Raw genomic sequence first — 15,892 nt, 5'->3', positions numbered from 1 at the left:
CCTGAGGATTGCTGTAAGCACAGCTGGGTAGATGCTGTATCTAATGTGCACATCATAAGCCTCAGTCATCTTAAGGGACAGCTGTTGGTGGTGGTAGGTAGGTTCTCTGATGTGGTAGCTCACTTGATGTCATATCAGCAGAAACTTGGCTTTCTCTTTGCCCCTTGGTACTCTGCTTTCTCTATTGTTCAAGCATTCCATACTGTCCCAGTTAGTCATACTCTTAATGTGAGTATAGGATTTATCACTTCCTCCTAGCTGATCTTTTAGACGCCAGTCTCAGCCCCTAGCCCCATACTTTCTCTGTTAGTTTGTTTATAACCTTCTTTATTAATCGTCCTACTTCCTTGCTTAAAACTTTTCAGGAAGTCTCCATCGTCTCCAAGATAAAGTATAAGATCCTTTATACATACAAGGCCCTTCATTTAGTGGCCTTTATCTCCCTTTCCAGTCTAATTGCCAGACTACTTCTCCTTCCAGAATTTATGCTCCAGAAATAATGATTGACTTGTAGTTTCCAGGACAATGTTACATTAACAACTCCCTCAGCATAGATCATTCTCCTGGGCACATCTCTTCTTCCACCTGGTAAACTTCTGATTGTTTTTCAAAACCTTATTCGCGATGAGGGGTTGCTGTTTTATATGGGCTAGTGTAAGGCTTCTGTGATAAGGTGACATTTGAGCCAAGATCTGACAAAAGTGAGACAAACAAGCCAATTATATATCTGGCAGAAAAGAAGAGCATTCCAGGCAGAGGAGATAAGTGCAAAGCCCTGAGGTGAGAACATAGTTGGCATAATCAAGCAATAAAGCAAGCCTTTTGTAGGTAGATCAGAATGAATGAGAGGAAAGTGGTGTGAGATGAGTGTGGCTGAAGCATATCATGTAGGGCTTTGTAGGCCATGGTTAGGATTCTGGGGTGGGAGGCTACTGGAAGAATTTGAAGAGAGGAAGAGCATGTTTTGGCTTGAGTTTTAAATGTGTCCTTCTGGCTTCAGGTGGGTAGGGTGGGGAAGACTATAGGGAAAAAGTAGAAGCAAGAAGTTCAATTAGGATTTAGACACAAGATGATGGTGACTTGGACAATGATTAAAGCAGTGGAGGTGGTAAGAATCTTAGCAGACTCTCAGTAGCAGTGTCACCCAGGCAGTAGGGTCTGAAGTTTAGGAGAAAGATTAGGGCTGAAGATGTATTTTGGAATCATCAGGTCATAGATAACATTTAAGGCCAGAGGCTAGATGAGAGGAGGTCTAGCAATATTTCATATGATTAAAATGTCTTTCCCTTCTTCTCAGCCTGCCTATCTCAGGTTTAGTCTGTGGTTTCCTAAGGAATGGTTCCCATAGTTGTTCATTTGAATGGCCAAAAAATAAGCAGGTTTAAGGGAGAAGATCTGCATCTTGTTTTTAGAGTTCACATAGTTTGCCTAGGGAGCTCCTGGTAGCCACAGAGGACCAAAGTAGACCCCTAACCCCAGAGCTAGAGGAGTAGAAGTGGGAATTCCCTTTATATCCTGAGGCCTAGAGAGAGGCTCTAAATATTCTGAGTTCCCAATTCCAAAATAATTTACATTTAATTTCGAGGGTACGGCTTAGGGACTCACTTGTAAATTAAAACCTCCTGGAATACTCCTCAGAAAAAAATGAGACCACAGGATTGAAATGAGTTCCTAGATTATGCTTTGTATGAAGTCAAGTTATACTCTGTGTGCATGTATTATAAGAGAAACAATAAGTTTAACTGCTTGCTTGGCATTTTTCCTTTGTCCTGAGATTTAGCTTTGGAAGATCCCCAGAACCATTTATGAATAAGGAAGAGGTTAGTCAGCCTAAAACGTTAGGAAAAACTTAATGTTTTATGATTGAGAATGCATATATAAACATGTATTTGTAAACAGTGGGACTCTGTCTGGCTCACTCTGTTAGTAAAACATGATTTTAACATGTGATTAATGGCAGCTGCCCCTTACTGCCTTTGTTGTTCTTTGTGTATTCTTCCTGAAGTAGGGATCTCTTTGCATTTGACACTGTTTAGTGAGGGATTGTTATGAACTGCACTGTTGGTTTGTTTCTGTCAGATCTGTTTTAAATGTTTATATTTAGAGAGAGATTGAGGCACTTTTGTCCCTTCATAGCAATGTGAGAAGTCCTATATCCCATGAGACAACATGGTACAGCTTTCAGCCCTCCCAGGGGACTGAACTTCCACCCATTCTCTTAGAGGAGAAAGTTCCACCCTCCAAGTGTTGGTGCAACTTTTTCCAGTTGTTCTCTCAAAATTTTCCTGTTTTCCATTTCACTTCCTCATCCCCTGAAATCCCTTATTGACCTGTATAGCCAGGTGCCTCCACCCCATCTCAACTGTCACCTTCTTTGCTTTCTTCCCCTCATCCCTCCCCAGTGCCTGTCCAGCTTGGTGTTTACAACTCCATAAAGGTACTGACTATTAATATATTTTCCTTTAGTCATTGTTGAGCCACGCTTTGTGAATTCTCTGGCTTTAATCTTTCCTAGTTAAGTCAGTTGTTGCAGTTCTTTAATTATTTGTTTTTCTGTAGAATGTCTCATTGAGCTCCATAAACTTGATTACCAAATACAGGTGTCATCTCTGTGCCACTCTCATGGGTGTTGTCTACCCCTGAACTCCTCTCTGCAAGTTCATGTCATGGTTGATTGTGTTCATTTTATTGTCACATTAGATAATAACCATACATCTAACTTGGTTTTTAGGTCTCTTACTCTTGTTCTTGTCTTTATTAGTTTATACATACTTCGTATTCTTTTTCCCTGGGTATTTTTCTAAGTAGAATCTCATTTTATTTTCTCTCCCCAGTTCCTCACCTCTTTTAATTCATTTGAATGATATATAGGCACTAAATGGGGGCGGGTACCTTAATGTTAAATTGCAAGCCTATCTCCTTAGGTTTTAATCTTCTTAACTGTTTATGATCTCAAAAGAACCCAAGTTGAATCAGCTTTGGTTGTCACTGAGACTTCCAGGAAAAAAAATATAAATATGGAGGAAGCACCTATGAAATGATTCATAATATAGGATTCCCCATTATGAATTTATGCTGAACCATTGCCTCAGGCTTGGACTATTAAAGCCACTGTTTTTTGAGTGAGACATCAATTCTCATTGTCCACATAGATAGTCATGTTAGGTATGTTGAGCAAATAATGCCCACTCCCCAGTACAACTGGAGGTCTCATTTTCATTAACTCTGTCTTTCCTTCGTTTGTTCTCCCTGAAAATATAAACTGGATATCCTAGAATTTTGCATATCCTGTGCAAGCTCCAAAATGTCACGTGGTCAGATTTGCTATACTCCTGCAAGTGACAGGCATTGTGTACTTCCACATCCTAGATCTGTGGGCACTATGGATTAACAATAAGCTTTCGTAATGATTTTTTTTTTCTTTGGCAGGCAGTTTGAAACTTTTTCCTCCAAGATTCTAACCTATACTAAAAATTGAGGGAATATACCTCCTATTACAGGCAAGACAAAAGGAGCATCATAACAAAGAACAAGTGAGGGTCCTTATTAGAGGCAGGAACATTGAAAATGCTGATGTCTTTTATCCATCTTCACTCAAAGTGAAATCTGTAGAAAATGGCAGAAGAATTGCTTCCATTTTAAAATGAGAAAACAAGTAAATTACTTAGGGATAGTGTTAAGCATTGGGGAAAGCATCTGGAGGAACATTTTCAAGAGAGATGCATCACTCTTCAGTTTACATTTCTAGGCTCTGTCCAGTTGTGATCGCCCCTAAGAGATTCTAGTACCAATCAATTAGTATTTGTTGAATTCTACTTTGCACTGGTGGGTGGTGTCTGTCCTCATGTAGGACTAGATAGGAAGATCTTTTTAAATATGTAATATACATGAAATAATTGGACACCCATTAAGATAGTGATTAAGTGGGAACTTGGACCAGGGTAGGCAGTGCAACGTTTTGCCAATAGTGCAGGTGGTGGAGGGAGACTGTTAAGACTGTGAACTCAGGACAGTCTCTTCCTAATTTATAAGATGAAGGAAATACATAAGGTTTTTATGAAGATTAGTGAAATACGTATACACATCTGTTGGAAGTGCTTAACAGATTGCAGCTGTTATTATTTCTAATAGGAATTCATGAGGAATAGGAAAAAGAGACATTGTTACAGGCAAGAGAAGTCAGGGAGGTCTTCCTGAAAGTGGTGAAGCTTAAACTGCACCTTAACCAATAGAGAAGAGTTGAGGAATTCCAAGTCAGAAAATCAGCTTGAGCTAGAAGTGATGCAAACAAATGTAATATAAGTAAAGAACACCAAAGAGACCTATCTGACAAAAGGGAGAAGTTGTGTTTATGTTAGGAAAGAATGAAAATGAAGTTGGCTTAGTATAGCAAGGCCTGATTATTGAGAGGAGTTTGGACTTGGTGTGTTGCAGTATAATAAGCAGAGAGTTGGAGTGGTCACCAGTGGTACCCAAAGTAGACTGAAGAAGAAAGAGATAAATCTTGGAAGCTCACTGGTCTAGAAGCAATAGTGAGCCAGATGTAGCTGTTAAGGGCCTGGCCCAGGAGATGACACTGGGACTGGAGAAAGGATAAGTTTGCTTCTGAAGATGCACTGGCTGGATTTGGTGACTTGGTTGAATGTCGGAGAGGACACATGAGAGATGAGGGTCATTTTGAACTGGCTTTCTTTTAGAAGGTCCACTGTATTGATAATAGCCTCAAGGCTGAGGCCCTAGGAGTCTATTGGTTTTAGGTTCACTTGTGGGGCAGGGGACAGGGGAGTACATTTTGTTGCTATTTGTGTTTGTTGTTTAGCAAACTAGAAGTAGCTTCCAGAGAACCCTTTAAACATTTCTTGCCTGGAATTCAAGGGACAGGAAATGATCCTGCTGTTGGGAACCTGAGAATGCTAGGAAAGCTATGCCTGTCTCTTACCAAGGTAGGCCTAGGGTTAAAAGGAAGGCTTTCATATTCCTCACATCCCAGGCCCACTGCTTACTTAGGCTGTGTAATCTTGGATAAAGTCTCTAATTCCTCTCTGCCTCTGTTTCCTCATCTATAAAATGGAGGTCTTTAATAATACCTAAATCATAGTGGTAGTGGAATTTAAGGGAGTTAATACACATACAGCATCTAGTACAATGACTGGCAAATAGTGAGCCCTAAGTGTTAACTACTAATATTATTGCCACGCTCTCTTATTAAATGAAAACCCTGAAAAATGTCCAGAGTATGTCCCTTTCGCCTACAGCAAGTGAAGGAATGGCTTGGTTTTATGAGTGGATATCTGCTCATCTTTAAATCATAGACCAAAGTCTGGCATTAAACTGTTGCAACAGATGAGTGGCTGAGTTGGTCTCAGAATTTCTGGTCTTCCCCTGAGATTGCCTCAGTCATTGCTATATTCTTGTCCTGCCTGTGCAGGTGATTTTTTATGATAGTGATTGGAACCCCACTGTGGACCAGCAGGCCATGGACAGGGCCCACCGCTTGGGGCAGACAAAGCAGGTTACCGTGTACCGGCTCATCTGTAAAGGCACCATTGAAGAACGCATTCTGCAGCGAGCCAAAGAGAAGAGTGAGGTAAGCAGAAGGCAAAGGAAGTGCTATACTGGTAGAGAAAAATCCAACCACACTGACTGACTAAGACTCCCTTGCCTTTAGTTCGTCAGAAAGACTCTAAAATTTCTTCTGAATAGAAAATAAAATCAGGACCTGTACAATAGCAGTCTGTATTGCCCTGGCCATTCCTTGCTCCTTTTCTACCAGAGTGCTGTCTACAACCTACATTCAGCCATTTGTTGTTCATGAGAAGAGAACCCCAGTCATGGTCCTCATGTTTGACATAGTTGCCTATTCATGGGAAGAAAGAATGATATTTGAGATCTCACCCTAGTACTTCCAGTGTAATCAGCCTCTGAGTTGTGTGCCATATTTGCTAGTTTCTAAAGAAATGATTGTTTTTGGCTCTTTTCCTTCTTGATTCAGTATTACTGGATCTTATAGCTATCGATTGACAGTCCCAACCAAAGAAGGTCTTATTGTCCTTTTTGTTGGACAAACGATCTGGATGAGCCAGTCATGTGAATGGAGAAGAAATAGAAATCCAGAGGCTTCACCAGAAGAGCAGATTGAAAAAGATGTTTCTTGCTTTCTGGATATTTGCCATAAGAAAATGGATGCCTGGTAGTGATGTTTTGATCTGCTTTGTATAGATTCAGCGGATGGTGATTTCTGGTGGGAACTTCAAACCAGATACCTTGAAACCCAAAGAGGTGGTTAGTCTTCTTCTAGATGATGAAGAGTTGGAAAAGAAATGTACGTACTCTAGACCTTTTTTTAATGCTCTCTCCTCCCTAAAAAAGATGTTTCTATGTTAATATTTTATATTAAAACCAAAGCAAAAAAAATTAAAGGTGGGGAGGGTATAGCTCAGTGGTAGAGCACATGCTTAGCATGCATGAAGTCCTGGGTTCAATCCCTAGTACCTCCACTGAAAACACACACACACACACACACACACACACACACACACACAAATAAAACAAGGATGTGTTATGGAGTAGAAGGCAAAATTCACATGTCCTTTTAGAGTAATATGACTTGAAATAAATTTGTACCAGGAAAGCTATATCCCTAGACTCCTCAGCAGTAATTAATTTACTCTGTTCTGTCCAGAGAAATTTTTTATGGCGATTTTGGAAAAGCACACTGCTGTATGTAACATACAGACTTCTCCCAGCATTCCTGGCTTTTGAGAACAGTGGGTTTCTAACTTACCTTGTGAACCTTTGAGGACGTCATAGCATCACATCAGAGAATGTGATGAAGCTCCTTTCTTATGGTGCTCACATTTCCCACCACCTTCTAAAAACCTTTTGGGACTCTACAACCATACTTGATCTGTGCAATGCAGAGAGAGGTTAAAATGCTGAAAAGAAAAGGAAAAAGAACGAAGGCAAGGAAAGACTCGTAATAATGAAAGTGAAATCATGGGTTGAATCCCAAAACTGTTAAGAATTCAAGGAACTCTGTTCCTTCTCTAAGTTAGAAAACCACCAGTCATCTGCCTTAGATGGATAGAAGTCATACCTTGAAACATAAATGTCAGAGAATACGGCCACCTTAATTTCAGAGAATGAGGATTATGTTTGCCACAGGTACTTCATCAGATCTTTTTTTTTTTTTTTTCTTGATAGTGAGACTCCGGCAAGAAGAGAAACGGCAGCAGGAGGAAACCAACCGAGTTAAAGAACGCAAGCGCAAGAGGGAAAAGTATGCAGAGAAGGTATCTCAAGCTTGGGGTGGCCAATAGGGACTGGTGAGGGACAGGGTGGTACTTACAGAAAAGGTACTTCAGAGAAAATTGCTTGTCCTGGTTACTGGTTGGTATCCTGCTCCATCTCTATGATATGCAGCAGATCTGTGCTGACTGATGTTCTATAGGGAGAAATGCAGCCTTGGTAGATCTGTACTCTTCTGAGACTTACCCTATCTGCAGTCACATGCAATTTTGGAAACCATTTGTTGGGACTGTTGAAAAGCTTAGGCTAAATGTGAGTAAGATGGATATTAGTTACATTATTAGATTTTGCAGAATCTTAGAAAGGGCCTAAGAGGTCATTAGATCCAAACCTTCCACCATAATTCTGCTAGTGTACCATTCAGTGTCACCTAACTACTAGAAAAATAAAATGGGCAGAAGAACTGAACAGACATTTTCCCAGAGAGGAAATGCAGATGCCCAAAAGGCACATGAAAAGATGCTCAACATCGCTATTCATCAGGGAAACGCAAATCAGAAGCACAATGAGATATCACTTCCCACCTGTCACAATGGCTAGCGTCAAAAGGAATACAGATAACAAATGTTGGGGAGGATGTGGAGAAAAGGGAAACTTCTTACACTGTTGGTGGTAGTGTAAACTGTTGCAGCCACTATAGAAGATTTCTCAAAAAGCTAAAAATAGAACTACCATATGACCCAGCAGTTCTACTCCTGGGTATATATCTGAAGGAAACAAGAATACCAGTTCGAAGATACATGCACCCCAGTATCATAGTAACATTACTTACAATTACCAAGATATGGAAGCAGCCTAAATGTCCATCAGCTGATGAATGGATAAAGGATGGGGGGGCTTGGGGGGTGGGGTGTAAAATGGAATACTGCTCAGCCATAAAAAAGAATGAAATTTTGCCATTTGCAGCAACATGGATGGACTTGGAGGGCATTATACTAAGTGAAGTAAGTCAGACAGAATGACAAATACTGTATGATATCACTTATATGTCATACATATAAGTGATGGAACAAACTAGTGAATATAACAAAAAAGAAGTAGACTTACAGATATAGGGAACCAGTTGGGAGGGTTGAGGGAGTGGGAGGTACAAACTACTGGGTGTGAGATAGATTCAAGGATATATTGTACAACATGGGGATTATAGCCAATATTTTATAACTGTAAATGGGAAGTAACCTTTAAAAATTGTATACAAACTTTTTAAAAAGAGAAAAAAAAATTGCTGGCCAGTCTAAATAAGCAATGGGTTAGAGATTTGAGAGTGAAGTCATAAAAGAGAACCTGAGGATGGGTAGAAATAGCAGCCCAGTCTAAGTGGAACATGATCCTCCATTTTCTCCATTTCATGCCAAGGATTTGAGCTGGTTTTTGCCTCCCTTCTGACATTTCCTGCTTGAAGCCACCAGGCTAACTGCACAGTGGGATGTAGTTCCCCTACATTCATCCCTGTCTTACTGTTTGTACCAAAGTGTTATATCAGTAATCTTTATCACTGATCCTTATTCACATGTAAATCAGAAATGGGGTCTTCAGGACTTTTTCTTGTTTCAGTAATCAGCCCATTAGTTCTGATTAGGTTCCCAGACTTCTTACGCCCTGACTGTTAGTTTGAAACCATTTTACTACCCTCCAGATTTTTTCTGGTGAGTTTAGCTTACCTTTGGGTTGTACTAAGCTTTATGCATCACCATAGCTCTGGGCCCTCAAGTCCGACAGTTGTCCATGCCTCATTTTCCTGGACTGTTTGGTTTGCTTGAAGCACATTGTCTGGTCACACGTTAAAGCTGGTTCTGTTTTAAGTGGGGGTCGGCTTCTTCGCCTTATCCAAGCTCATATTGGGCCTTGTTGGTCAGCAGCCTAAGAGCCTGCCTATATTATATGTTCATCTTCCAGTAAATATACAGCTCTTCTTATTGTAAAATCCATACCCTCAATTGTACCTTCTACTAAGCAAGACTATTTCTAGCCTGAACGATACCCCTGGTAGTCACTATATTTACAAAGTTGACAAATCCCAGGAATGAAGAATCATATTCCTCCTAGACTGGGCTGCTCTTTCTACACATGTCCTCAGGTTCTCTTTTATGACTTCACTCTCAAATTTCTAACCTATTGCTTACTGTTATTTAGAATTAAAAATTACTGCTATGCAGAAACAATAGCAAAGAAGAAAAGGTTTTCTCATACAGGGCATTATAGAGCTTACTGAGTTTGCAGCAGGTGCCATTCCTAATCTGAACATAGAAGTTTCAGATAAATACCCAGTGGTAATATAAACTACACAAAGGCATACCATATTATCCCTAATATAGGTCTAGATACAAATGCAGTTAGGTGCAGTGGTTGGTTGTGATTCCCAGAATTTTCAAAGCATGTTCTGTGATTCTACATCTCTAATCTGTGACAGAGCCCTACTAAACTTGGCTCTGGAACTGTTTAGTGTAGCTCAGTCACTCAGTCCTTAAGCGTTTTTATCTAAATTGAGGAAATAATGACAAAAGCTATCTTAATATCCCTTGTGTATTGATAAGAACCCTCATTCTCCTTATGTGTATTTAAAAAGAAGGCAAAGTGAAAACAGATGTGCAGAAAATATACTAGGAGAACTGGCCCTCCCCTTGTGGGACTGCATCAGTTCAGTGCCTGATGAGTGTGCTGCAGCTTGGACATGGTAGAATCTGACCACGCACCTTGCCCCATGAGGAGTAGACTAGGCACAGCTTCGGTTCAGTGTGACTGACCTTTCAACTCTCCCTTATTGTGGCAGAATATACATAAACTCTCACTGAGCCATCCCTTTCTTCCTTCCTTAGGAGTTTTTCCTTCCTTAATATTATGCTAATTGAATAAAATGAAACCTAGAAGTTTACAAAGAGTCAAGTTTCTGTCATCACCTTCTTCTCCAACTCTACTTTTCTCTTGGTGCCTATCCTCATGCTTTTTCCATATTTCTTGATTTGTATGTTCCCAGAAGAAAAAGGAAGATGAATTGGATGGGAAAAGGAGAAAGGAGGGTGTGAACCTGGTGATTCCATTTGTTCCCTCGGCTGATAACTCCAACCTCTCTGCGGACGGGGACGACTCCTTCATTAGCGTGGACTCGGCCATGCCCAGCCCTTTCAGTGAGGTGAGGCTCCTTTTGGATGCCTTCATTGCAGCAGTGGGGACTGTGTTCTGACCTGGTAGCCTTTGCTTTTCCTAGAATTCTCCTGCCTTGTAGAAAGGAGTTGCACATGGAATCCATAAGGAGAAAAGCAAATGAGGACAGGCTGGCTTCTCTGGAGCCAAAGCAGGGGGTCTGACTTTTAGGATCGAAGCCAGGCAGGAGAGGGAAATGATGGAGAGCTGAGAAGCCCGTCCTCACATAGACACAAGGGCCATGGGCTGTGGACACTAGGAGTAATAGTGATTGTGGCCCTTCCTCCTCTAGATCTCCATCAGCAGTGAGCTGCACACCGGCTCCATTCCCCCTGATGAGAGCAGCAGCGACATGCTGGTCATTGTGGACGACCCAGCCTCCTCAGCCCCTCAGTCTCGAGCCACCAATTCTCCCGCTTCCATAACAGGCTCTGTCTCAGACACCGTGAATGGTAAGGGATGCTTCTGACGAGGTCCCGATGGCTTCTAGGATAATGGTGTTTTCTACTTTCTTTAAGGAAGAGTGGAGTAAAGCAAAAAGAATTTGCAGCCTCATTCTTTCATTAGCCCATTCAGGTGAACGGGAGAAAGAGAAGGCTTAGGGAAAGCAAAATAATAAGAACTTCATAAAGATTTCAAACTTCTGAAAGTTAACTTTTCTGGGCCTTTCCTTACTTTGTTCTTTGGGGCGCAGTGTTGCTACTATTTCTTGAGGAGCTCTAGGTTTAAAAGTTAGGAGTTAAAGTTGATTCTCCCAGGCAGGAGAACATTGGTGTGTGCTGGTGAATCACAGGTAGAATGATCCTGGGATTCGTTTAGTAATGAACTAGTGTAAAGAAGAAATTCTGGACCAATGGAACCACTCTGTTGTTTGAGGTGTCCAGCTGTTTTACTGTTTACCATTCTTACTAATTCTGTGTTATTCTGTGGCCCAGTCATTAAATAGGGACATAGACTTCCCTGGGAGTCCTGAAACAAACACCCTGAAAGCCTGTCCAGCCTGTTCCCTGTCTAGGACAAGATTCTGTTAACATATGAAAAGATTGACTTTTTCCCCTCTTGGCCCATTTGTTCCCACAGGAATTTCCATTCAGGAAATGCCAGCCGCAGGACGTGGTCACTCAGCCCGAAGCCGAGGCCGCCCCAAAGGTTCAGGAAGCACAGCCAAAGGAGCAGGGAAAGGCCGGAGCCGAAAGTCCACCGCGGGCAGTGCTGCCGCAATGGCAGGAGCCAAAGCAGGGGCTGCGGCAGCTTCCGCAGCCGCCTACGCTGCATACGGGTACAATGTGTCTAAAGGTGCGGAGGCCCAGGGAACTGTGGGCTCCATTCTGGTCGGGGACAGTCTGGAGAGTCTGTTGAGTGTTCTGCCTGGTAGAGCAGGTAGGACACCCCTAGACAAGAAGCTCCTTCCCAGAGCCCACATTGGATTCTGCCTCTGCATTGAATGGTCCTGACTCTCCCCTTAACCTTTGACTTAGCACAGCGCTGCCTTCAAAGTGGCAGTAACTATGAAAAGAGAGAGCTGGATTTCTTGACCATGCTACTTTAAACAGAAATTTTTTCTGCTTTGAGCACTTTTTTTTTTTTCCCAGACCCACATTTTAGTACTTAATTTGAATAGTCCAGGCTAGCATTAACATTTACCCAGTTTTGTGATCCATCACCTTAGGTGTTAAACATCTGCCGTGTGCGTGGGAGTATAACAAGGACCCCGCACCTGGGTGTATAATGTAAATAAGAAGGAGAAGCTGTGCGGAATATGTTTAACAGCAGTACAAGGCAGTATGCATGTATTAAATGAAAAAAGAGGGAAGGCCTTGACGGTGGTTGTAGATCAGAAGAAGGAAGAACCATGGACCTGATGACAAAGTTGTCAGACTAATTCAGAAGGAAGTAGAAGGATGATGAAGGATTTGGACTGGCGACAGAGAGTTGGCAGTGACCAGGGCAGGTTGAGGGTCACTGAGCAGGTCAGTCAGGCTGTGCTGAAGAGGAGCTGTGAGAGTCAAGGTTGGAAAGACCTGATGGGCAAGAGCTTATCGGGTGTATGATCAGGGGCCCTGGAAAGTTTGAGAAGGGAGGTGGCTTTTGTGACCATGACACGTAGAGAATAATTGTAGCGGTGGAATGTAGGACATCTGCTGGTAGTGAGAAGAGCAGCACTCACCACAGACCTCTCTCCCGATTCAAAACATGGGCTGGGAGGGGGGCGGCTATAGCTCAGTGGTACAGTGCATGCCTAGCGTGCACAAGGTCCTGGGTTCAATCCCTAGTACCTCCGTCAAAAAATAAATAAATAAGTAAACCTAATTACCTCCCCCTGCAAATAAATAGATAAATACAATTTTTTAAAAACCAACCAAACAAACAAAAACATGGGCTTAGGATTTAGGGTTGTTGCAGCAAGTAAGAGCATTATTGAGTAGAAAGTTACTGCTGTCAGTTGACGTCCCCTTTCTCCTCTTGCAGGAATATCGGCTTTTGTTTATTTGTTCATTCAACAAATATGAAGTATAATATCCCAGCCCAGTGTTTCCTAACCTTTTGCTAGCTCATCACATCCTTGGAAAACAATCATGCCAGTAGTCAAGGCTGCCATGGCAGGATTTCACTGACCGATAGGGCAAAACATGACACTCCTCAGGCTTTCCCCTGGAGACCTGGCCTGAGGAGGGGGCAGGAGGGGTGAAGGAGGCAACAGGGGGTGAGCGTCACAGGAAAAATTGACAGTGTTTGGTGACTGGGAATGGAAAACAAGGGAAAGGACAGATTCATATGTCACCTGCAGTTCCCTTGTGGATGAGAGGAGACACTAGTCTGCCTACCAAGCACTTAGCATTCTCTTTTAAGAAGGTTACAAAGAGTTGTTGCCCAGAAAGCCATTACTGGAGATGGGAGATTTGAACTGGGTCCTTGAAGTAGCAGGGCTTGGAGAGCAGGTGTGGCCACATCCAACACAAGGAGAACTGTGTGAGTAGAGACACAGGATGGAGTGGGCAGTCTTGTGCCCTCTGGCCAGACTGGGGAGTAGAGGACATCTTCTGAAATTAAGAAGGAAGCAGCTAATCACAAGTGGTGTCCCAAGAAGGAAGAAGGAATGTATAAGAAAATACATTCATGCCTATAAGTTACAGCTCATCCCACGGCCTTGGCTTCTCCGGGTTGTGTAACGTGTACTCTGTCCTAGAGCGCCAAGGTGATGCCTTACTCCCTGTAGATGAGGTAGTGTGGAGAGGGCTGGATAGGTATCATTTTTCTCTTAAAAACACATCCCTCTTACTGAAAAAACCGTTGACAGGCATAGTAGGCAAATATGCTAAGAAGAGTGGCAGAAACAGCCTCACAGCCTCATCTCCAGGCCAGCCTCCAATAACCAAGGTCAGGTGCTGAGGCAGCTCAGCCAAGACTGGTGCTTACATTCTTCTTGCCTTTCTTTCCATCCCCACAGGAATCTCCGCCAGCAGTCCTCTGCAGACGTCCCTTGTTCGGCCTGCTGGGCTTGCTGACTTTGGACCTTCAAGCGCCTCTTCTCCCTTGAGCTCCCCTTTGAGCAAAGGGAATAATGTTCCTGGGACTCCCAAGAGCCTCCACTTGACCAGCAGCCTAGCGTCAGACTCCCTGGTTCGGAAACAGGGCAAAGGCACCAACCCCCCTGGAGGACGGTAACCATCTGACCCTCCCGCTTCCTTCGACCAAACCCAGGGCTAGAGTCCTGGCCTGCAAATGGTCTTTGGATGGCTTGCCCAGTGCAGCATCTTCCATCCCGAGTCAGAGGGCAGCGATGACCAGTTGCAGCAAGGCAAAGACAGGCAGGTGGTTGGTGTGAGCACTTTAATCACCTGTGTCTCAAGAGGAATGCTCTGGGATTGCCTGTAGGAAAAAGACCCAAGGACAGGGATCAGCCCCACAGCCTCTGGAATGAACTTATAGGCAAGTCTTAAACCTCATACGGGGGAAGGGCCTGACATAGACCCCCTTTAGATGCTCAGGCACAGTCTCCATCCCCATTCCACTCTTCAGCTCTGGCCATGTCCCTTGCAAAGACTCCACAAGTGCTGTGAAGAGCCTTCCATGGTGGAGACTTCTTTTTGAGCTGTGATTTCCTGTGGGGCTGAAAAGAGAGGAAATCATCGTGTCCTCAGTTGTCGGGCAGCTCCCCGGGTCTCCAAACCCCATTTGCCAGAGTGTCACCGTTGAGGAGAGCAGTGAATGCAAGGGCAGGTAGTGGTCTGTAAGGATGCAGAAGACTAGAGGAAGCACGCCTGGAGGCAGTTGTTTTCCCAGCATTTCCTCTCCTGTCCTGCATGGTTCGTACCAGAGAACCTTCAGGTCCCACCAGCAACAGTAGCAGCAGCTCCCACCCGGGGACTCCCAGAAGCCAGTAAAGAGACCAGGAGCCACCTCAATCAGCAGGACATCCTCACTGCCCCTCTTGCAGGCTCCCCTTGCCCTTCCTGAATGCACAGTCTCCCCACCCTTGCCCTTCAGCCCCCTGCTTGGCTGTATGCACTGTCTGTATTGCACTGAGAAAGGAAGGGACAGCAGAGTGAGGTGGAGAGGATGGAGAGGGCAAGCTCAGCACCCACCCTCCTAGCCCGGCCCCACCAGCCTGAGCTTGCTTCCCTCCAGGAGAGGCAAAGGGGTGGTGGTTGCATGGGAGGTGTTTCTGCCTGTCCCTGACCTGATGTCCCTGGTGGAGCAGGTGCTTCTGGGCAGGCCAGCCTCTAATTTGCACACCTGAAAATCGCGGAATTGAGTTTAGATAGATTGATTTTTAAAACTCTTTTTGGGGGGAGTAGGGGTGGTAGGGGAGTCATTTAACTTAAATCATCAAGATTCCCCTGCCGAAACCCAGACTCCCATGTACAGATGCTGTTTAGAGGGAATCAGAAAAATGCCAAGCCTTTTTTCTCTTTGAATGTGCTGTCTATTTTTATAACTGAACTTGTACATATGTATAAAGAGAGACACATCTTTCTTTTACTAACTGGAGAAAAAAATCTTAAATAAAATGGAGTGAGATAATTTTATGTAAATTGGGATGTCTGTGGTCTTTGCAGCTGCCTCTCCTTGGGGGCATTGTAGGGCTCCTGGGGGAGTGTGGCAGGATGAAGAGGAAACAGGGCCCCAACATCATCATCGTTCTTGTGGTCAGAGAGGAGAGATGGTCAGCGGGACAAGGAGTGCCCTTGTGGGTGTTAATCGGGCAGAGGAATTTGCCTCCAACCATCAGAGAGGAGGCTTAAACAAGTGCCTGGCAGGCCAGGGCCAAGGCTCTCTGGTGTGGGCTTCTTATAACTCCAGACCTAGCCTCCAGGGCTTAAATGTAGATAGCTTGACCTGGTCAACCATTAGGCAGTTACATAGTGGTAATCTTAACACTGATGGATTCTTTCTCCAAAAACCCCTGGTGAGAGATTGTCCTGGCAGTGTGTAATACATG

General features: G+C 43.5%; 1 protein-coding gene across 2 annotated transcripts in view; it reads left to right on the top strand.

Moving 5' to 3' along the window:
* Positions 1–15,485, top strand: part of INO80 (INO80 complex ATPase subunit) — a 112,688-nt gene extending 97,203 nt beyond the window's left edge. Inside the window, exons 30-36 of one of the 2 annotated variants that reach the window (XM_074365917.1) lie at positions 5,429–5,587; positions 6,220–6,322; positions 7,204–7,292; positions 10,286–10,438; positions 10,742–10,901; positions 11,530–11,745; positions 13,898–15,485. In XM_074365917.1, coding sequence (XP_074222018.1) covers positions 5,429–5,587; positions 6,220–6,322; positions 7,204–7,292; positions 10,286–10,438; positions 10,742–10,901; positions 11,530–11,745; positions 13,898–14,115 — 1,098 coding nt within the window. In that variant the 3' untranslated portion in view covers positions 14,116–15,485. Of the gene's footprint in view, positions 1–5,428; positions 5,588–6,219; positions 6,323–7,203; positions 7,293–10,282; positions 10,439–10,741; positions 10,902–11,529; positions 11,746–13,897 lie in introns of both variants that reach the window. The other variant, XM_074365915.1, reaches the window with a different exon arrangement.
* The last annotated feature ends 407 nt before the right edge of the window (positions 15,486–15,892 follow it).

Source organism: Camelus bactrianus, chromosome 6 (assembly GCF_048773025.1).
Source record: "Camelus bactrianus isolate YW-2024 breed Bactrian camel chromosome 6, ASM4877302v1, whole genome shotgun sequence".
In the NCBI taxonomy this organism is placed as follows: Eukaryota; Metazoa; Chordata; class Mammalia; order Artiodactyla; family Camelidae; genus Camelus; species Camelus bactrianus.
Note: the sequence above shows the minus strand (reverse complement) of the source record. Positions and strands in the feature narration are given on the sequence as shown.